This window comes from Rhamphochromis longiceps, linkage group LG5, assembly GCF_057381845.1.
Source record: "Rhamphochromis longiceps isolate RC_006_pf linkage group LG5, R_longiceps_female_GT1.1, whole genome shotgun sequence".
NCBI lineage: Eukaryota > Metazoa > Chordata > Actinopteri > Cichliformes > Cichlidae > Rhamphochromis > Rhamphochromis longiceps.
In genome coordinates this window covers 4888614-4912087 of record NC_140561.1, presented here as the reverse complement: position 1 = coordinate 4912087, position 23474 = coordinate 4888614, and the positions used below count along the sequence as shown (strand labels likewise).

Sequence of the window (23474 nt, the reverse complement as noted above, 5' to 3'; positions counted from 1 at the left end):
TCCTCTGTCACATCATTAGTTCTTAAAAATATGTGAACATATGCATGTCATCTTCCCCAGTATCCTATACCTGATGTCTATTTCACATCTATGATGGATAAATGCACCACAATGAAACTCAGAAACAGAACACAGAGCACAGATGAAGAAACAAGCAGAAACAACAACAGGAAGTCTGGTGATTTATGTTGGAATCACACCCCCACTTGGATCAAGGTTACCAGAGTCCAAACATCAGAACACAGAGCAGTGATGAAAATCCACATGTGACCAGAAACTCCCAGTGGCCACAACCAAGAGTGAAGACCAAACTGTAGTGAACACTGCTGAGTCACAAACATGCAGGTAGGTGACAACTAGTGATTTAGAGTCTAGACAGCACGTCCCAGGCAGCATGGTCAGCCCGGAAGAGGACCCATTAGCACCACAAGAGTCCAGGGACAGTGAACAGATCCAGAAAGCACACCAGCAGGAACAACCAGGGAACCAGGCACACCCCTGAAGCACAGAATGGCACCCACCCAAGCCCCATATTGTATTTACTTGGGTTGTCTTTGTCTAATATTAAAATGAGTTTGATGAAAACATTTCAGTCAGAGATATGTCACAGAATTAGGATTTTTCATTACTAAAACAAAAGCTGTAGAATTGTGACTGCGACCAACAGTAGTGTAAGCCTGCACACAAGAGCCTGTGCATTAGTCAGTTGATAACTTTTAGATACAGGACACATGATGGAAAGTATGAAGCAACCACCTCTGACTCGTGTGGTTTCTCATTAAAGTTAGTGATATCCCTGTACATGACTGTATAAAATTCCATCTGAACATAAATTATTCTGTCAGTCATCAGCAGCACTTTCCCCATCTTCAGCTCCATCTGGTAAGCATTAGTGGGAGATACCATGGGGCATATAGGAAGGGCTAAGATTGCGATACTGTTTCCCTCCACCACATTTAGCCCTAAACAGACCCTTATGGTGCTGTAGCTCAACTGTTTGACATTAGAGATACCTTCCGCCCCCTCACTAACCCTGAAGTTGGTTCCCTACCAGCCAGTCTGTCAGAGAAGATAACGACTGGACACGGACTGTGGGCCCTTTCAAGGGACAGCGGTCTTGGATCGGCTGCCTCCGATTTTGATGATTGTTTTCCATGGATGGGTGGAGTGGGAGAACAGGGAGCAACCTAATCCTTTGCAGCAGCCAAATAACAAGTGAATAGGCCAGACATAGCAATATACAGTGGGGCAAAAAAGTATTTAGTCAGCCACCGATTGTGCAAGTTCCCCCACTTAAAATGATGACAGAGGTCAGTAATTTGCACCAGAGGTACACTTCAACTGTGAGAGACAGAATGTGAAAAAAAATCCATGAATCCACATGGTAGGATTTGTAAAGAATTTATTCGTAAATTAGGGTGGAAAATAAGTATTTGGTCACCTCAAACAAGGAAAATCTCTGGCTCTCACAGACCTGTAACGTCTTCTGTAAGAAGCTTTTCTGTCCCCCACTCGTTACCTGTATGAATGGCACCTGTTTGAACTCATCATCTGTATAAAAGACACCCGTCCACAGCCTCAAACAGTCAGACTCCAAACTCCGCCATGGCCAAGACCAAAGAGCTTTCGAAGGACACCAGGAAAAGTATTGTAGACCTGCACCAGACTGGGAAGAGTGAATCTACAATAGGCAAGCAGCTTGGTGTGAAAAAATCAACTGTGGGAGCAATCATCAGAAAATGGAAGACATACAAGACCACTGATAATCTCCCTCGATCTGGGGCTCCACGCAAGATCTCATCCCGTGGGGTCAAAATGATCATGAGAACGGTGAGCAAAGATCCCAGAACCACACGGGGGGACCTGGTGAATGACCTGCAGAGAGCTGGGACCAAAGTAACAAAGGTCACCATCAGTAACACACTACAACGGCAGGGAATCAAATCCCGCAGTGCCAGACGTGTTCCGCTGCTGAAGCCAGTGCATGTCCAGGCCCGTCTGAAGTTTGCCAGAGAGCACATGGATGATACAGCAGAGGATTGGGAGAATGTCATGTGGTCAGATGAAACCAAAGTAGAACTTTTTGGTATAAACTCAACTCGTCGTGTTTGGAGGAAGAAGAATACTGAGTTGCATCCCAAGAACACCATACCTACTGTGAAGCATGGGGGTGGAAACATCATGCTATGGGGCTGTTTTTCTGCCAAGGGGACAGGACGACTGATCCGTGTTAAGGACAGAATGAATGGGGCCATGTATCGTGAGATTTTGAGCCAAAACCTCCTTCCATCAGTGAGAACTTTGAAGATGAAACGAGGCTGGGTCTTCCAACATGACAATGATCCAAAACACACCGCCCGGGCAGCAAAGGAGTGGCTCCGTAAGAAGCATTTGAAAGTCCTGGAGTGGCCTAGCCAGTCTCCAGACCTCAACCCCATAGAAAATCTGTGGCGGGAGTTGAAAGTCCGTGTTTCTCGGCGACAGCCCCAAAACATCACTGCTCTCGAGAAGATCTGCATGGAGGAATGGGCCAAAATACCAGCTGCTGTGTGTGCAAACCTGGTAAAGACCTATAGTAAACGTTTGACCTCTGTTATTGCCAACAAAGGTTATGTTACAAAGTATTGAGTTGTATTTTTGTTATTGACCAAATACTTATTTTCCACCCTGATTTACGAATAAATTCTTTACAAATCCTACCATGTGGATTCATGGATTTTTTTTTCACATTCTGTCTCTCACAGTTGAAGTGTACCTCTGGTGCAAATTACTGACCTCTGTCATCATTTTAGGTGGGGGAACTTGCACAATCGGTGGCTGACTAAATACTTTTTTGCCCCACTGTATCTGTGTGCCATAACATTAGACTATATGAACAGCTATACTAAGGTATCTTCTTATGCTCTAGTGTACTTATTAAAGATGTACTTTTATCATGTTAGTTTTAAAGAGCACAAAATAAAACATAGTTGGAACAAAAGCTACCGAATTTCTAGTTTTAGGGACTAGAATGTCTGAGCACTAATATGTTGCTTCATCTGATGCTGTGTTTCCACTGTCATCAAAATCCCTGAGATGATTAAGCAAATTGTCACAATTTATTATCCCGTGTTGGTATCCATTTGAATAGGCCTTTAGCTTTGCAGATAGTGAGCTTTTGTGAAATTACTCAATGCATTAATCAAGGCATAGGCAACATAAAATCCTCCAAAAAGGTAATAACACATAATCTACAGACCTAAAGAGCTTGGAAATCAAAAGGCATTCTGGGTTCTCGTCCCCATATTGTTGTTCATGTAAAACCAAAACAAAATCTGATGAAAACAGAGCTGTAAACAGATTTCACCTTATTCAGATATCTCTTGGGATTTTCTGTACTATGACGGTGCTTCACTTCTTACTGGGCTACATCGATATTGTAATTTATGCTGCAAACCTAACCTGTTCCAGATTAGAGATCAAAAGGTCTGAAATCTCAATCACTGGCCAATCAAATCTCTCGAAAATAATGTCACACTTCTGGAAGATGTCTCAGACCTCTGTGGGCAGAGGGCCACAGAGTTGAGAGTCCATAGCATGAGTCACCCAGTTTGAGAGAGGAATAAAAGAGGCCATCTAAACAGTGAACGACGGTCATTGAACAGAGGTGTAATGTCTTTATGATACATTTAATTGGGAAGTGAGGGAAATCCATGATACACCAAAATTTGAGTGCTATATTAGTCTAAAAGAGTGTGTGGGTGTGTGTGTTTTATATGGGCAACGGTGTTGACACACTGTGCTCTCACAACGCACACTCTCTAGACTATTGTTTTCCTCCCAACATGCAAGTGGGAGGAAGTGGTGGAATGACCCAAGACATTAGTACAGACAATATCAGTCCAGCGGGGCAGGCCTCTGATTGCTCCGAGTTTGGCTGCTGCTCCTGGTGCTCTGTCTCAGCCTTAGGGCGGTGGTCCTTGATTTAGAGGTGAAAGGTGACTAATTTGTGGCCTGATTTCTCCCCTGTCAAAATAATGCAACAACATATCTGCACAGAAAGCTCTGAAGGAGGAAAGAGGCTGACTTCCGCAGTAACCTGATGCCTGTAATGGTCCCTAAAGATTTCATATGCTATTGTGTTTTCTCTTTTTTGGCTTTGTTTGATGACTCCTTTGCTTTTAAAAGAATCATGCTCCCTAAATATTTATATATCTAACCCTTACTAGATAAGTAAAACAGATTTTTCCTGGGTAACTAAATTCCCATTCTCTTTTGTGACATATAATCAAACTCTACTGTGCACTTCCCTTTGACCCTCTGTGTCACCACAGAGTAATTAAAGGTAGTGTGCTTGTGTAGAGATTTTTAAGTGATAACTGTCCACTCGACACCGACAAATCCCCACACACAAAGCAACATATATTAAGTTGTGACATCACATAGGAAAATGTATCCTAGATGTAAGGAAGCATGCAAGTCTACATTTTAACTAGACATGAAGAATGAGCTTGGACCCAATAAATACAATTGTTCGCTGCTTGGAGCCTCCTGAATCTCGGAGATGGATGGGAGGAAGAATATACCTTGGAAAACTTTTGAACCAATTTCAACATCCACAGCAATTGTTTGGAGGATATCCTCAATCAGTTTCCCCAAAGAGCACAATGAATAGTCTCACTGACAGAAACCTACTGCCCCTAACAACCTCCATGACCTGCACGCTGTGCGCCATCAGAAATGAATATGTCATCTTCTACTCCAACTACCTCTCAGAGAACAAAGCAAAAATAGGCTCCTGCTGTTTTAAACATCTCACTTATCTGATAAGCAGGGTATTTGGGAATATAAACAAGTTACATTAACCAAATGTTCCTGTTAAATGTTTTTGTACTATTTTTGATTAAAATTGCTGATGTGCGATATGATGACTGAATCCTATTTCCATTTTAGAATATTAAGAAGCTATTAAAGCTCCTGATCATAAGGAAGTTTCAGAAATGCTAGATTGTATAATATAAAAGGGAGATTATATGAAAGTAAAGAACATGACTTTTTGATTTGGAAAATTTGAAAGTAAGTGCTTTTGACATGCTAAGACCGTGCAAGAGACAGAAGGATGCCATGCAAAAAACAAAACAAAAGTGTGCTGAGAGGGGATGCACAAGGTGAACCAGATTATACTGGATGAAAAGATGACTTCCAGCTCGAGACTTTGTCAGGAGACGATTTTTCCAACACAACAATGAAACTGAATACAACCATTTTAATGCACAAGGAGCTGCAACAGAACCTCTCCTCCACCTCCAAACATGTATACACAGATTTGTAATAGTTTGTTGTGATCCAATACTAAGGTTTGAAAGATCAAAAATTAAGACAAACAAAAAAAATATTAATGCTAGTTTGCGCACTTTGAGGTCTTTATTTTTAATAAAGTCGATCTAAAATGTTTTTAAAACATACAAAACAGACTAAATTCTCAGCACTCCAACTTCAAAATAATAGTTATTATTTATAATATAATATAATATTAGAATATTTAACATTTTAAAGGCACATATTTTAAAAATATATTTGAAGATACTTATTTTTTCAGTAAAAGATAAGAGAGCAAAAATTCTGTTTGCTTTAAAAATGTAAAATTTCGTGGTTAAAAACCACATGTGCATAAATCATTATTCAAAACACAATTATTTGAAAGTCGTTTTGGCCTAATTTATGAAATCATTGCAAAGACTGCAATAAACCAGTGAGCTCCAAAAAGAAGCCAACACTGTGTAAGAATCCTGATGCACAGCTGTGTGGTATACATTATATTATGTTTCCACTACTCCTTTCCACTAAGGAGACAGGCTGAAGAACAGCATGCATGTTTCTTAATGTTGGGGCGCCCCCTTTTAGACACAGCTAGCATAGTTTTGAAGTTTCCTCAAGGACCTCAAAGCATACCATATTATTCCAACAAGCTCTCTTCCGGCTTCATGCATTTACAGTCATGTGAAAAAGAGGTTTTAACAGCACTCTGTGCAGTTTTGTGAATGACTAAGTGCACACCATGATTCAGCTGCTTGTAGAAACACCTTTGATATTTAAGTATTCATTAGAAACAAGCCTCAGATAATTGGACCAAAGAAATTGACACACCTTTCAGCCAAGAAAACAATAAAAATATGCTTCTGTAAGTTCATTTTAGTTTAATGTTTCTTCTCCTTCTCGTATTTTCAGTTTTTATCTGTCACACTAACACCCAATACGCAAGCTTGAGCCTGAGGAGAGTTACTGACGATGGGATATTTTGTGGAACACGCTGACTCTTGGCTTGTTTCTTTAAGCCAAGAGGCAGCAAGCATTCCTTGTGAAATACAGGACAGTTAGAAAATATAAGGACAATAACGTCTTTCAGTCGTGTTTTCTTTGTGTACAAAAATATACTACCTTGGTTTAAAAATACAATCCAGAATATCTTAATAATTGTTTAACGAGTCTCCAGTACTACAGTCTATGGTTTTGCAACTTTCTACAAGTTTGTCCCTCGAGTGCCCCCGTAGAAAATGTCTGGGACGTAGGATGTAGGTGGTGGTCAGCCATATTGTCTCTGATACAGCAGAAATCATACACTGGCACGGGCGCACCGGTGAAGGAGGGAGGCGAGGACTCTTAGTTTGCAGAAGCCCTCATTATTTGGAAGCATTTCGGTCCTAGAACTGATCAAGGGGGTAAATACCAGCCAAATTTTGTGTTCACTGTTGATTTAGCAAAAACAGCTTTTCTGTTGGAATCTAATGTTAGCCATGATAAGGTTAGCAGGCTATTAGACAGGGCCTGCCCAGAGCCCATAAGTTAACGAAACCTCAATACACAGAAAGCAGTACCGGTCTTGGATTTAACGAACTAGATCAAGTGCTTGAACTATCGATAAACACAATATCCACCGCATTACATTTGACTTACCGAATGTCGAATTCAAACGAGTACGCAAATTATCTAATTGAAAGATAACATGACTCTAGTCCACGTTACCGTTATATCTAGTGTTGCGGTTTTCGGTGAAAGGTGGTATGCGAGCCTTGTGCAAAAGGTTAATTCAATTTGGCAATACTTAAATGTGCTAGAGGACTACTTAACTCCTCCATCTAGCTAAAGTTAGCGGGATTTCTATTGAACCCACGAGTTTATCACCGGTTCATCTGAAAAAAGGTCCCCGGTGCATGATTCTTCGTTGATTATAAGTGAGGGACGATTCATTTCTTAAAGTTAAGTTAAATTTAGGAATATATGCGGAAAGGTACATTCGGGATGTTTTTGTATTTACCCTATGTGGAAGACTGTGTCAATCACGTGTGAAAGAGAGAGCTAACGGTTTTTTTAATCCCCAATGGTGAGCAACCTATCAGTCAAAACGAAGGGTCATAAGCTGAAGTGATAACATCCAGTTGGCGTTATATACATTATGTTGCTTTTACTTGTTTGCCTGACATGCGTAAGACCTTGAGTGATATCCCATTATTATTATTATTATTATGGTTTCAACTCTAATGGAAAAGGTTTTCACAAGTTTAGCACTGTTTATGAGAATTTGTGACCATTGTTCCAGAAGTGCATTTGTGAGGTCAGACACTGATGTTGGACATGAAGTGCTGGTAAAGTTTGAGGCCAGTCAACTTCTTCTACACCAACTTAACTCATCCATGTCTTTATGGACTGTGTGCACTAGTGTGCAGTCATGTTGGAACAGGAATAGGCCATCTCCAAACTGTTCCCATAAAGTTGGGAGCATGAAATTTTTAAAAATGTCTTTTTATACTAAAGTGTTAACAGTTTCTTTCACTGGAACTAATGGACTCGTGAAAAACAACCCCACATCATAATTCCCCTCCAACGAATTTCACATTCGGCACAGTGCGGGACAATTCTGGCAACCACCAACCCTAGACTTGTCCATTGGATTGCCAAACAGGGAAGTGTGATTTGTCACTCCATGTCCAGCTTAATGCTTTACAGCGCTGTCTCCAATAATTTACATTGTGCTTGGTGATGTAAAGCTTGGGTGAAGCTGTTTGACCATAGAAACCCATCCCATGAAGTAGGGGTGGGCGGTATAAATGGTATATGGTAGAAACGATATGAATTTGGCCAATTGTAGAGATTTTGACTACACCGCTCTACCGCGATAGCGCATGTTGATGGTGTCATCAAGCTGCACCTGTTTTGGTCGAAAGCATTGCAGCGGCTGCAAGCAATATTATCTGCAAATTACAAAAGTCACTGCTGTTTAGTTTTCTGTCTTCGTTTATGTTGGAAGTAGGGCTGCCACAAACGATTATTTTGATAGTCGACTAGTCACCGATTATTTTTGCGATTAGTCGACTAATCAGATCATCATCCATTGGACGTACAGCGTACAGCTTATTGCACCAGAAGCATCTGGTCTTATATAACTATCATTAGCTTACAGCTTGAAGTGTTTGTGCTAACTAAAAATAAAGACAAGATGGTAGTTTATTAATTTTTAATGAAATTTGCAGATTGTTTCGGTGAAGTTTAATAAACTCCTTGCTTTCTAAAATATAACAGGACACCGGAGTATATTCTCCAGCGTCTCACACTTCTGACAATCAGCTGTCTGCTTGACAGTTTTAGCTGTGCAAAAACTATAACTTTAATCTCAGCCAAACCGATTTACTCAGGAACAAATAAAATACTAAAGAAAGCCAAACAATAACATTTTTAAGTTATCTAAGTGACTTATATATATGTTTAACCTGACTAGCGAAAGACGGCGGTGGGTTTGAAAACGATTTGCCGGGAGTCCGGTGTTCTCACGGCTCTAGTTAGCCTTGCCCCCGCCTAGCTAACGAGCTAGTAGGTAACAGACGTCTCCGAAAACGTCGGAGCGCTTTTGAAAATACGTGGTGTCTTGATAAACTGAGCAGATATTTGAAGTTTACACAGCTACATTCTCGCCTGAAAATATGTTAAACGTTTATTTTGTGACCCAGAAAGAATAATAAGAGTAAAGTTAAAACTAACTAGCTGCCACCATTGTTGACAACTGCGCTGGGCTGCGCTATGAATTCTGGGACACAGCTTCTTCTTCTTCGGGGTTTAACGGCAGCTGGCATCCTTGTACATGCAGTGCTGCCATCTTCTGTTTCAGTCCGTTATTACACTCTTAAATCCTACTACTCATTCCTGCGTCCTTTGTGATCTTACAAAGCTTCAAACGATGCGTCGACTATTAAATCAGTCGTCGACGATTTTAATAGTCGACATAATCGTGACTAGTCGACTAATCGTGGCAGCCCTAGTTGGAAGTGATAGCAGAGCTTCCCCCTCCCCCCCCCACCCGAAACCTCCCTGTCAGAATATGCTATAGCATGTTTATGTGGAAACTAGCGAGTAGGGGTGGGTGGTATAAACGGTATACGGTAGAAACAATAGAAATTTGGCCAACGGTAGAGATTTTTACTATACCACTCTACCACAATAGCGCATGTTGATGGTGTCATCAAGCCGCACCTGTTTTGGTCGAAAGCATTGCAGCGGCTGCATACAACATCTGCAAATTATGCCGGGCAACAGAAATAGCAAAGAGACGAAGTAGGGCTGTTCGATATAACGATATATATCGGATGACGATATAAAAACGTCTATCGTTTCATTTTAGCTATTGTTTGTTTCGTGGTGTCGCAAAATAAACTGTTTACGGCAATATTTTTTCATTGTTTTGATGGTCACTGTAGTGGTTATATTAATTTCTTAAAATTCTCTCTTTCTCTTATATTTAATATAACCACACTACGGACAGACAAGCACCTGTTTTTATGCGTTGTGGTTAGCAACAACGACAGTAAAACCATCGCGTGTCCGCTTGCTTATGTTCCACATAAACCTTTCACAATAAAGCCCAAGATCCTGTTGAGACTTTTCAAAATAAACTGAATCACGTGAAAGAGCAGATTATTTACGGATGAGAAGCAAAAAAGAGCCGCCAGGTGCTAAAAAATAAACCTTAGACTCAAACATTAGAACAGGCTTTTCCCCGCAGCACGCCGTGTAATAAATACTCACAAAGAAAACTGCGGCCTTTACAACTTACGTCTAAAAATGTATCGTTTCATGCATCGGTTAAAACACTTGACACATGACGTGCAGCTGGAAACACTTCCCGCAAGACGAGCTGCCCAAGATTCACAGAATTTACAGAAAATTTTACATTTTTGTGATTTATATCGTTATCTGGACGATAGAATTCTTATATCGGGATATGAGATTTTGGTCATATCGCGCAGCCCTAAGACGAAGCACTTTTGGAATATGGGGAAAGACAAAAACTGTGCTTCCTCCACTTCCATACCATTGATTTATTAATGCTGAATTCTCTCGCAGCTGCTCTATTCCCATGTTGTTGCAGTTTATTAATGACTAACCTTTTCTCAGTTGTTCTCCTGACTGAAGTTTGGTCCGTTTACAGCATCCTGCCATGCGATTGCATTTGTTACCTAACCACCAGAAACCCTCACGTTAACTTTTATCGAGTGGAAAAAAGTTAATGTTCATCTTTCAGCTTCACTGTGCTAATGTTATGCTAACATAGATGTTTTGCTAGCGATCACGTAGGAGATCATTATATAGCAGCTAGCCCAACTTCAGTAACCCTACGAACGTCACTGCTGTTTATTTTTCTGTCTTCTTTTATGTTGGAAGTGATAGCAGAGCTGTACGTTTGAATTTTTTCAGAAATCTCTCAGTCATAACATGGCATATCGTGTTTAGTTGGTAAATAGCGTGCTAACTTCCTGCTAACTTCTAACTTTAAATTTAATAAATTCTGTTTTCATGGATGCCTGGATGTTAAACTTAATTGTTACACCTGGTAGAGCAGAACGCTGATCATTTTATTACAGATGAAAGAATTTAGACAGTTTTTAACTCTCAGTGATGCCGCAGTGTTCCTTTTGACTTTGGGACCTGACGTGGATGGCGTTTTGGACCCAGATTAGTGCGCAGGGCTCCTGACTACGGCAGCGGTGCGCCTTCATAGCTTACCAAAGTCATACTAAAAAATTTTTGACAGATATCTGCGCGCTGTGTACCACATAATATCGGTTCGAGGTCAGTAAGCACAACCAGAAGTCATACATAAGGCACACTGTCGATTTTTGAGAAAATTAAAAGATGGTAAGTGTGCCTTATAGTGTGTAAAATACGTTATACAGAAGAAAAGAATATATCGCTATATAACGATACACAAAATTCGGTTCGGTTCGATACTTTGGTGTCACGGTTTTGATATTTTTTTTCGATACAAAAAAATGTTCATGCCTTTTTTAATTAGTCATTTATTAAAATTATAAATATATATTTTAACTCAAAAGTACAGTTTTTAAATTTAATGTTGCTGAAACAACAAAGTAATAAAAAAATTATCTGATCGAGAAATCACTCATCTTTGGAAAAGAGAGTTTATCACAGAGAAATGGCTCTTTCCAAAATAAAAGCTATACTATACGCTTCTTCTGGGCTATATTCTCAGCAGCATATTAAACATATCAGGTCCCCATAAGGAGAATCATGTGCTAACTTGGTGCATGGTGCAACTTCAGTGGTGTGGAACTGGTTTGGCTTTCGTCCGTCAGATACACACCAAAGCGCGTGCAACCGGACCGTCGTTATTACTGATCCGATCCAAAAATCTGTCAAAAAATGTTTTAGTACGACTTTGATAAGCTATGATATGCTATATATAAGCTGCACCGCTTGATGGATTGTCGGAGAATTACGGCTACCGTAGTCAGGAACCTCGTGGAGTGATACGTACTGTGGCTCCACATAATGTTACCGTATTGTGTGTGTATAACCTCTTTAAGTTTTGTGGATATTATACATGGTTATGCTCAGGATATGTTGGCCAATTTCCACTGTAAATGCCTTTTGGTTAAACTGTCAGCAAAGAATTTTCATTTGCACTGTTAAATTTTTATATAACTTTAATGCACATAAAAACAGCTGCGTGTTTAAGTGAAAATACATTGATGGATTTTTTTTTTCTTTTTTGCACTAATGAAGTTGTGGAGTTGTAAAGTATTTTGTCTTGCGTCAATTATACTGTCAGTTATATTGTTATCGCAAATTTTCAAATATATATTGTGATAAATATTTTTGGCCATATTGCCCTGCCCTATTTGGGATTAATAGCCCTTTTCACCTAGTACCTATTCGACTGACTACTGGGTTTCTGTCATCTGAGAGCGAGACGCATGACGAAAGCGCTACTGACTTATGAACTCGTGGCTAAAAAAAAATAGTACCTCGCTTATTTGGAGGTACTTTGGATTTAATAAACACGACCTTTACCAAACACAGGTACTCTGCAAAACTTGCCGGACACTCGTGGCAACCACCAGAGGAAACACAACTAATCTCCACCATCATCTTCAATACAATCACAGAGAACTGTTTGAAGAGTTCCAGAAAGACAGGGCTAGCCAAACAAAGGTTGCTAATGTTAAGACAAAGAGCACCGCAGTCCAACAGCCGTCTCTGTATCAGAGTTTTTCAAGTGGAACTCCTTATGAGAAAACGTCGAAGCGGTACAAAGAAATAACAGAGGCCATTACACATTTTTTTTGGCTAAAGACATGATGCCTATAAATACAGTTAGCAGGGAGGGCTTCACCAGTTCGCCATTCCACAAATGTACGAAACATGCCGCAAGACCGTCATGTTTGAACTAAGCCAAGCTGAAAACTACGCAAGCACTACAGACCTATGGTCAAGTCATACAACGGAACCATATATGAGTTTCACAGTGCACTTCCTCACCGAAGACTTTGAACTGAAAACACGGTGTCTAGAGACTGTGTATTTTCTAGACATAACTACTTGGTGAGTGGTAAAATGATGAACAACTGCACTGAGATCATTTGCAGTATAATTTAAGTTATGTTTATTTAAAACTAATTATAGAGATCGGGAAGGATGTCTTTCAGAATTCAAGCCTCAAATCTTTTATGGGGGCAATGTTTCAATGTTAAAGTGCACTTTGTTGTTACACTGCTAATACAGCAGCTTTCTTTAAATAAAACTGTTGCAGTAAAACGGAAATTATGTATTTATTTATTTTTTGCTATTTATTTTATCAGAAGTCATATCGTTATCGCAATACTGATCACAGTTATCGCACATCGCAGGTAATCCACCTGTTGATGTCATGTTCTCTCTTAGGGTTTGGCCAAAACCATTTGACTAATTAATCACTTCTGTTTGTGTTTACTAGCTCCTTTAACTGAAACAGGCTAGCGTATGTTATCTTAACCAGATACCTTAAACCAGGTTTCTTTGATCATTAATTTTCTGTTCCAATCATTTTTTTGTCAGCTTTCCCACCTTGCCCCTGGTGGCCCCTCCCCCCATCCTCAGGCAAAACCCCCCCCAACCCCATTCCCTTGTGGGATCTACCCCCTCACCCCTACCTCCCTCCCCCACCCCCTCTTCCTCCCCCCCAGCCTCCATCCCTCTGGCTGTCATCCGCTGCAGTAAGATTTCCCCATCATATCCGCCAAGCTGTCGGACATGTCAGGACCCGTGCCAAGCCGGGCCCGAGTGTACACAGAGGTCAACACTCACCGGCCAAGGGAGTACTGGGACTATGAGTCCCATGTGGTTGAATGGGGGTAAATATTTTGACTTCTAGACAAATTTACACATGCTAGTTGAGAAATGTTCGTAACTGATATTTGGTTGCAAAATTACCGTATTTTACAGAAACCAGGATGATTTTCAGTTAGTGCGGAAGTTAGGACGTGGCAAGTACAGTGAAGTCTTTGAGGCAATCAACATCACCAATAACGAGAAGGTTGTGGTGAAGATACTCAAGGTAAAGCTGTACAAAGGCTTACTTTTATATCTCATGAAGTCATTATGCATCCTAACTCTTTTTCTTCGTTTATCCTTTAGCCTGTAAAGAAAAAGAAAATAAAGCGTGAAATTAAGATTCTGGAGAACCTGCGTGGAGGTCCTAACATAATCTCTCTAATTGATATAGTGAAAGACCCTGTAGTAAGTATCATAGTTATTAATGAAGAACATTTAAGGTCTTGTTCACAAGTACAGCAGAAATTATATTTTATTTGCGTTTTCTTTTTTCTGATTACATAATGTGTTATTCAGAAAAAAGATGCATTAAATTTTGATATGGTGTCATTGTACCAATAGCACATTGAACCTACCACTTGTGCCAGCTTATTGGTTACACTTGGGAAATTTGTGTCTGTAAGTACTTAAATAACCACGGCTAGATAGATACATGTAAGCAGTTTTATAGTAATAAAATGTAGTGAGGGCTCTGTCCAAGCAGTGGAGCAACACATTGTGTCTGAGCCATCATGGTCATTCAAGATTTAAACAAATACAGATTAAGATTTCTGATTTAGAATTTTAGAAGTCAAGAGCAGAAGTACCCTGTTTATGAAATATCTACCCTATTGTAACATGTGGTTTCTGAGTACCTATTTTATTTATTTTTGGACAAACCTTCTGCGACCAGTTAAAAAAAAATGTGTCCAAAAAGCAGAGGGTAGAAATCTCCAGAACTCATCTCCCTGGGTGAGAGTGGAGAATATCTTTCATGGTTATTTCTACTTAAATAGAAACTGATTTTAATAGAGCATCAAAGATTTAATAGTGAAAGTTGGTAGCTCTGATTCACACTGTGATTAGCATTATTTGTGGATATGGTTGTGCAGCCTATGGTGAGAGAGACCACAGTTTGATTAGACTTTTGATGTTTTATATTAAAACAAAATGTAAGGCTCACAGTGTGGCTGTCTGCTTGGCTTGTACAGAGATAGATTTAGTGCTTTTTCTTTGTTTCTTCTTCTTCTTCTTCTTCTTCTTCTTCTTCTTCTTCAATTGTTTGGATTTTGTATGAAACTGCAAACGAAAAATAAAGTACACGAAATGTCTCTCTTGCAGTCCCGAACACCTGCCTTAGTCTTTGAACATGTTAACAACACAGACTTCAAGGTAGGAACACACTATGATTTTTATTCTGTCGCGCATTTTATTGTAATATATTTCACCCTCCTTTCTTGGCATACTCGTTGTTTTACCATACACGTGTGTGTATGTGATGGAGGAATAGGATAGTCCAGTGCTATGTCTTCGGTGCCAGAAAGTCAACAGTCTTCTGGTTCTATCCTCAATCACTGGCACAGTGCTCCTTCTGTGTGACACATGGGTGCTGTCATTTAGCTGTAGGACTTTACCATTAAAAGGCTAATGATTTTATTTTTGGTATTCAGCAACTATACCAGACCCTGACGGACTATGATATTCGATTCTACATGTATGAGATCCTCAAGGTGAGTCCTCCAGCTCACTCTATGATGTGTCAAACTCAGAACGTTGTGATACATGTTTAGATGAAGACCTTTCACAAGACACTAATTCCCTGGAAAATGTTCTTTGACTGTGTTTTTCTTTGGCTTTTTATACTTGAATTCATTTTGTTATCAGCATTTTCCTGAAGGGAGAATCAACTAATTATCTCTAGCTCTTTTGGAAATCTTGGGAAGAAAAACTTAAACAGTATTTAACAAAGTCCCTTTGGTATTGTTTGTAGGCTCTGGATTACTGCCATAGCATGGGAATAATGCATAGAGATGTGAAGCCACATAATGTGATGATAGATCATGAGCACCGTAAGGTGGGTGAGAGATAATGTTGCTTCTGCAATGTAACAACATGATAAAGTTCATTGTCATTGCTGTTGTGCTTTTCTGTTTGCCTCTCTGTGTGGATTCCTATTCTTCACAGTCCCTCTACTGCATTCACAGGTTGAAGCACAATATTTTAATTTCCACTTACTTTACTTGTACTTAGTACGTACCCTGGTTCTGAGTGCTAATCGCTTAATTTCTTTGTAGCTGCGTCTTATTGACTGGGGTCTGGCTGAGTTTTACCATCCAGGACAGGAGTACAATGTCAGAGTTGCATCTCGCTACTTTAAAGGACCCGAACTTTTGGTGGACTATCAGGTATGGCAGTGAGGTAGTAGCGTGTGCTTTAGCGTTTTTCTGGAGTGCAGTTGGAGGTCTTTGTACTGTGGATACTGAATTTTGAGTCTTTGTCAGTCACTGAATGAACCTGTTGTGTCCAAAATTACAGTCTTGTTCCTTTTGCTAGGCTGTATTTTAAGTCAAATCAGTTTAGTTTTATTTATATAGTGCCAAATCATATCAAGTCACCTCAAGGTGCTTTATATTGTAAGGTAAATAAATAGACTTTGTAACAGATTTCAGCGAGTAGTGTTTCAGTCATCTTCTCTCATCTTTCCTCATCATTGGCTCTTCTACTGTATTCTGTATTCAGATGTATGACTACAGCCTCGATATGTGGAGCTTGGGCTGTATGCTGGCATCCATGATCTTCAGAAAGGAACCTTTCTTTCATGGTCATGACAATTATGACCAGGTGAATAAATCTAAGCTATTATTGTGTTTCCCTGTACTTGTTAATTTTAAAGATGATGAGTTTTATAACGCACATAAAGTATACACAGAATATTTATTTTGGCTGTTGATGTTTTCTGTCCTTCAAACTAGTCAACTACTGTAGTTTCTTTTTCTTTTTTTTCTTTTTTTTAAACGACTATTAAATTAATTCCCAGCAGGATTTATAGATATTACCGTGAGCTTTGTTTAATAGGGTTTTGATCTACTAAGTGTCTAGATGTTTTCTGTAAACAGCTGGGAAATAGATTTTATTATAGTGCATGTGTGTGATTGATGATTGCATGTTCTCCTGCAGTTGGTGAGAATAGCCAAGGTGCTGGGGACAGAAGACCTCTACGACTACATAGACAAATACAACATTGAGCTGGAACCTCGCTTCAATGACATTCTTGGCAGGTACTAGGTTCAGCTGAATTATTGTTAGCAAATACACCTGCGGCGGGGGGGGGGTGGTCATGTTGTCAGGTACATGGTTATTATCGTTAACGAAAACTAACGAAATAACGAAAACTAGAAGTAAAAAAACATTTTCGTTAACGGAAATAAAAATAAAAACAAAAAAGGAAAACTAACTAAAACTGTAATGAGTGTTCACAAAACTAACTAAAATTAACTGAAATTATAGCAAAAATGTGTTTAGTTTTCATTGATGTGTGCGTGTCATACAATAGTCAAGGGTGAAAATGAAGTTTAGTTTCCAGATTTTTTTCTTGCTGTCTAATTATGCCAGCAGGTGGCAGCACGTTAGTCGAGTCGTCTGTGTTGCTGCTCCGTCCACGCGCAGAATCATGTCAGGAAAAGTCGGGAGAAAGCGCCAGAGTCCAATTTGGGATTACTTTGAATATGACTGTGTTTTGGATAAAGCAAGTGTCTTGTAGTGGAAAGAGACAAATTATGAGGGACATTTCTAAAGGGGAAAAAATCCCACAAACCTTAAAGTGCACTTGAAAAGCTCACACAAGAAGGCTAACCTAGCTTACCTTGAGAAGGTAAGGGAGCACACTCAACCCTCATCCCCAGAAACAGAAACTAACCCCAGGCAGGCAGCGTGATGCATCCCGAGACAACAGGACTGGGATATCTACATAACTGTGTGAGTCAATTGCCTTCACAAAGTTTATCAATTCACTTGAACCAAAATTACGAACACCCGGTGCTGCAAGAGTTAATAGTCTCATTGGGGCCAAGATATAAATTTTATAGTTGCCTGGTATCAATGGTTGTTCATCTGCCTTTATTTATTTATTTATTTATTTAAAGAACCCATAGGTGGGAATGTGAGTTGTCTGTCTCTGCGTGTTAGCCCTGCGACAGACAGGCGACCTGTCCAGGGTGCAGGGTATGGTAGCTGGAATAGCAACATACCCAAGAATAAGCAGAAGAGAATGACTGATATGATGAAACTGGGATTTTGTTACACTTAATTATTGCAAATACAACTAAACCTATAACTGAAACTAATCAAAACTAAACTGAAACTAAGGATTTTCAAAAAATAAAAACTAAACTAAACTAGCAAACAATTGGTAAAAACTAATTAAAACTGATATAAAATTGAAAATCTGAAGTCAAAACTAAATAAAAATAAAAACTAATGAAAATTGCAAAACTATTAAAACCCTGGTCAGGTAAATCTAAGATGGGTCAAATTGGAATTTCTTCATGGTTTGTGATATTCCAGTCAGAAACAAACACAACCAAACTCCACAAAGACTGAACTCATTTAAATATCCACAAGAGAACAGAGCAATACAAAGAATCAATGTGAATAAAATTGTATTTGTTGCACATTTTAAGTTAAATATCACAGTTCAAAAGAAGAGTTTTAGCTCCTGGGTGACTGATGATCCACTGAGTATATCTTCTCCACTCCCATCTTATTACTCATTCATGTGTGTATACCCATTTTGGTGGCCACAAAATGTTACAGAAATTTGTAATGGGATAATCTAAAGCATGAGTGTCAAACTCTGGCCCGTGGGCCATTTTTCAGCAAAACTTGTTTGAGTCAATAAGAAAAGATTGATTCTTATATTTTTTTTCAATAAATATTAATGTTAGCCTGCGACTTTGTTCCAGTTTTGAATTTTGGCCCACTGTGATCTAAAGTGTTTACTGTTTTGTAAACGAATACAAACACAAGGCACTAATCCCCCCCACCCCAAAATAGGCATTCTCGTAAGCGGTGGGAGCGATTTGTCCATAGTGAGAACCAGCACCTGGTCAGCCCCGAGGCTCTGGATTTCCTAGACAAACTGCTGCGCTACGACCACCAGGCCAGACTCACTGCCCGCGAGGCCATGGATCACCCATACTTCTGTAAGCCCTCACCATCACCTCTGTGTCTATCTATGGTTATTTATTTTTTCTGCTAACAATAAAATGAAGGTTGCCATGACAAGAAGTAATTTATTTATTGTTTCTACAGTCCCTATTGGGAAAGATCAGTCTCGTGTGACCGGATCAGCCAACCTACCCAGTGGGAACCCTGCTGTTAGCACAGCAAACATGATAACTGGTGAGAACGCGCACTTATACTGATAGTATACTGGCCTACAATTTAAATCCCCATGCCTTTAAATCCATCCAAGTTTCTCTTTAAAAAAACAAAACTTATGGGTTTGTGCATCCTTGTGCTTTAGGTTTACATTTTCCTCAACTAATATGGCAGAGTTATTATGCATTAGCTTCATTAAGATGCATGTCAAAAATCTGGATGTCAGTTTACTGTCATGTAATGGGGCGGTCGTGGCTCAAAGAGTTGGCAGTTCGTCTTGTAACTGGAAGGTTGCCGGTTCGAGCCCCGGCTCGGACAGTCTCGGTCTGTCGTTGTGTCCTTGGGCGAGACACTTCACCTGCCGCCTACTGGTGTTGGCCAGAGGGGCCGATGGCGCGATATGGCAGCCTCGCTTCTGTCAGTCTGCCCCAGGGCAGCTGTGGCTACAACTGTAGCTGCCTCCACCAGTGTGTGAATGCGAGAGTGAATGAATAGTGGCATTGAAAAGCGCTTTGAGGGCCCCGAAAAGCGCTATATAAATGCAATCCATTATTATTATTATTATTATTATTATTATTATTATTATTATTAAAAAGGGAGGTGTGTACCTGGGACGGCCATATTAAGGATATCCACTGTTGTCCTAAAGTAAAAATTTACTTCAGATTCGTAATATTACTTCCTGGTTTACCTTTGGTCACACACAGTGTGATTGCATTAAATTATGGATTTATTTCTTCTTGTACAGAACCAGTAGTTCAAATCCTTGGAATTGATAAAGCTGCCTGCTTTGCTTACTGGTTTCACTTGCAGTTGGGCAGTTTGTGTGCTGGAGGAGGAAACTAGTAGTGCAGTCTACAGCATAGATATGGGCATCACTTTTATTTCTATTGCACAAAAGGATCAGAGTGCAGTGGTAAATTTTAAATTGTTTCCAGGAAAGAAACAACTACATTATCCCATTAACACAACTGTGACTCTTTGTAAGCAGCTGCACACGCAGCATGCTAGCCACAGCTAGTCAAGAACCCAAAGCTGAGTGAATGCTGACCCCAGCCCAGCAGCCAGACCCTGAACTTCAGCAAAGTGATGAGCAGTCAGGCTGCAGCTTCTGTATCATATGTCTAAAGTAGAATTACTGTGGGCTGGGTTTTAATCTTTGCTTTGTGCTGTTGGCTTTATGTTCACACATAAATACTAAGAGAAATATCATCTCTGTCTTATTAGGATAGGGATTTGTGTTGCTGTGTGGGACTGTAACCCATAGGTTTATATTATTAAAAGGTAATTATGAGATAATACATTTCATGTTATTTTACAGAAAAAAACCCTTTCTCCTGGGAGTAAGAACTGTACTGCAGAACTGTTCTGTGTAATGTGTAATACATTACTTTTTTAAAATAATGACCCCAAAGCTGATACCTCCAACATGCCACACAGCATTCAGTTAATTTGCACAAATGTCTTTGGCTACGTTCACACTGCAGGCGAAAGCGCATCAAATCCGACTTTTTTGACCCTATGCAACTCCTATCCGATCATGGTGTGACAGTGTGAACGGCACAAATCCGATATTTTTAAATCCGACCTGGGTCACTGTCATATGTGGTACTCAATCCGATACATATCTGATGTTTTAGAAAGCGACTGCTGTTTGAACGGTCATGTCGCATTAAATCCGTCTTTTACGTCACTGACACAAGACAGACGCCGATTATCAGCGCCGGAGAAGACATCGTGAACGCTTCCTGGTCATCCAGTGTAGATGTTAGTGAAACTGTTTGGAAGACAACGTTGGAGAAACGTGAACATTTTATTTGTACTGTATAATCTGCAGATTCTGACAGAAATCTGCAGCTATCCTTTGAAGCACCGCTCCTCTAAAACAGCAGTAAGGATCATTATTAGGCCAAATGTAAATAACAAAATAACTTTATAACTTAAAGCAAAATTGGGAAACGTAAAGTCCGAAACAAGTCTTCATATTAAGAGCCATCAGTCAAACATACTGTTTGCTCTGGGTCTAAACTGAGCGCGTTGTGCGTGACGTCTTCTTTTGCGCATGCGGGCGCTTTGAGCGTTCACACTAGAGCGCGTTTGCTGTTGCATTTTATTTGTAGTGTGAACACGCAGACAAAAAAAATCGGATTTGATCAAAAAATCGGAATTGAGCTTTAAGACCTGCAGAGTGAACGTAGCCTTTGATATGCAATGCGATGGTGGTGACTCTTCAAGCGGGTCAATGAGCACCCAATCAGAATCGATAATGGAATTGGTTAATTCTTATCGATTCCATGCGAATTTTAAACTGTTGAAAAATTTCTGTCAGCTCTGAGGTAGAAATGCTAATATTCAGAGTGCTCGACTGTCCTGATGGTCTCATCTGGCTTCTCTCTCTCAGGTATCTCTGCCTTGCCAGCCTCTACTGCCCTGGGGCCTCTCACTGGCTCACCTGTCCTATCTGCTGCCACCAATGCCCTGAGCACCCCGGTGCCCGCTGCTGCTGGCGCCCCACAGTGACACCCTCACCCAGATTCACACTAAAAACACCCCCACCCCTCCCTGTGTTATCAATCTCCCACTTTCACCACCACCCAGTCAGGATGGGGGAGGGGTGTCTTAGCAGTTCTCTGCCAGCCGTCACCATATCCAACTTAACTCTGTGTGACTACGCTTCAGCAGCTGGAGGCAGCAGTTATCTTACAAAAAAGAGCTGTTTTCCCTCCTGTGAATGAGAGTGTTAACATGACATATGAAATGAATGTTGTTTATCTGGTATTTTTTTCATTTTGCCCCCAAGTACGTTTTGGGTGGTGAGACTAAGCAATGGTCATTCCTCCCCACTGTGTGTTTTAGTTTGGCGAGAGAAGGCACTGGTCAATAAGAATATCAGCAGAAGGTAAAGGGAGATGCTGGCTGTCAGGACCAAGAGGATATATATAGTTTACTACTGAGCAGTGTCAAACACACAACCTAATGAGAACACTCATCTGACCTCCCCAGGAGAGTTGAAACACCCTCCAGATCACAGTATTTTGGTGCTGTTCTGTACCCCAGGTGTATGTAAACACAATGACACTTCAACACTTTCTCTGCCCGAGTAGCTTTGTCTTGCCTTTCTTACCAAACAAGATCACTCGACTTCTTTTGCTATGTGACTCCCTGTCACGTCATCCTCCTTTGTTTTGTTTTTTATTTTCTCTAATCCAAAACATTGTGGACTGCTGGATAAAAGTTCTCTACCATCAAGGTGTCTGTTCGACTCAAGTGTTGTTGTGCGATCTTTTAAGAAGCCAGGTAAGGGTCATTCAGGTTCTCAAAGAAATGGTTTCTCTAAATGTGCTGCTTTCCAGTTCCTTGAAATACTTCAAGATCTAACCAAAGTTTACTCAAGTTGTTTGGAAGAAGAGGCTGACCAATTGCTTTTTTTTCCTTCCCCTCCAGTGGGAAGCTAGTAGGAGTTGCTCACAGAGTGGACAGTGTGATATGTGTAGTGAATGAAATGAAAACATAGGACATTGTCATTTGCTGGTAGGGCTGTCACAATACCAACAAAATGAAGTACAGTGATGTATATCTTCTTTTTTTCTTTTTCTTTTTTTGGAACACCTTTGTGCTTTAAAGCCACATGCGAGGATTTGTATTTGTGTAATCACGTCACAATCAGAGGAGGAACATTGTTGGCCCTCTATGTTCCTCTGCTGAACTTTTTATGGAGCTGAAGAACAAGATGAGGGGCTGTCATCAACTCTCTTCACGTGCCTCTCCACAAATGAAACGGAATTGAGACGCAAGTGCAACCAGAAATGAAAGCAAAATGGGATAGACTCCCATTTATTTGAAAAGGAGTGTGCTTAAATGAGGGAAATGCACCCCTTAAAATCCAGAGTAAGTAAAGTAAATTAAGATTAATGTTGCATTGCGTAGGGCAGGTATAATCCTTTCACTGAGACAGCCCTACCTGCTGGTGACTGTTAGAGAAAAGTTCACCTCTCATGTATAGTGAGTGACGTTTTTGAAGAGTCATGCAGTTTGTTGGCTTTCACCAACACGTTGAGGGAAGCAGTGGAGTATAATAGCATTTGAAAGATGGTTTCCCGTAATGTTTTAGTGCCAGAGTTTGGAAGTGCAAGTTTTAGATCCTGCTGTACATACGCCTTTTTTCCATTTCAAAACCTGCAAATGCAAATAAATCAAAACATGTATACATTGACCCGACAATGGAGCAGTTTAAATCCCTACATCACTGTATATATTTTTCTGTCCTTATGTAGAAGACTAGTATTTGAGAATATTTGTGTAAATAAACATGTGTTTTATTTATCAGGTAAATCTGTCTGATTCATGTCTGTCATGATTACACAGACTTGGGCTGCTACAAATGCAACATCTGGATGTCTTGCCACAAATGCTCTAAATTAAGAGTTTAAGAAAGATGCACTGATGCTAAATGAACACTGAAAATATAAATATGGAAA

The 23474-nt window shown here is 40.0% G+C and overlaps 2 protein-coding genes and 1 non-coding gene across 3 annotated transcripts in view; all 3 read left to right on the top strand.

Moving 5' to 3' along the window:
• LOC146669067 (uncharacterized) overlaps window positions 1–23474 on the top strand; it is a 576742-nt gene that overhangs the window by 531182 nt on the left and 22086 nt on the right. The window lies entirely within an intron of this gene.
• Window positions 6551–23257, top strand: csnk2a4 (casein kinase 2, alpha 4 polypeptide). Its single transcript, XM_085405489.1, has 13 exons — window positions 6551–6698; window positions 13363–13658; window positions 13750–13861; window positions 13942–14043; window positions 14959–15009; window positions 15288–15347; window positions 15608–15691; window positions 15912–16022; window positions 16357–16458; window positions 16795–16895; window positions 18670–18818; window positions 18928–19017; window positions 21398–23257. The coding sequence occupies exons 2-13, from the start codon at window positions 13558–13560 to the stop codon at window positions 21514–21516; spliced, it is 1182 nt and encodes a 393-aa protein (XP_085261615.1). The 5' UTR covers window positions 6551–6698; window positions 13363–13557; the 3' UTR covers window positions 21517–23257.
• On the top strand, window positions 15066–15202 carry LOC146669072 (small nucleolar RNA SNORA57). The gene has a single exon (XR_014911899.1). It is a non-coding gene; the product is annotated as a small nucleolar RNA SNORA57 (small nucleolar RNA).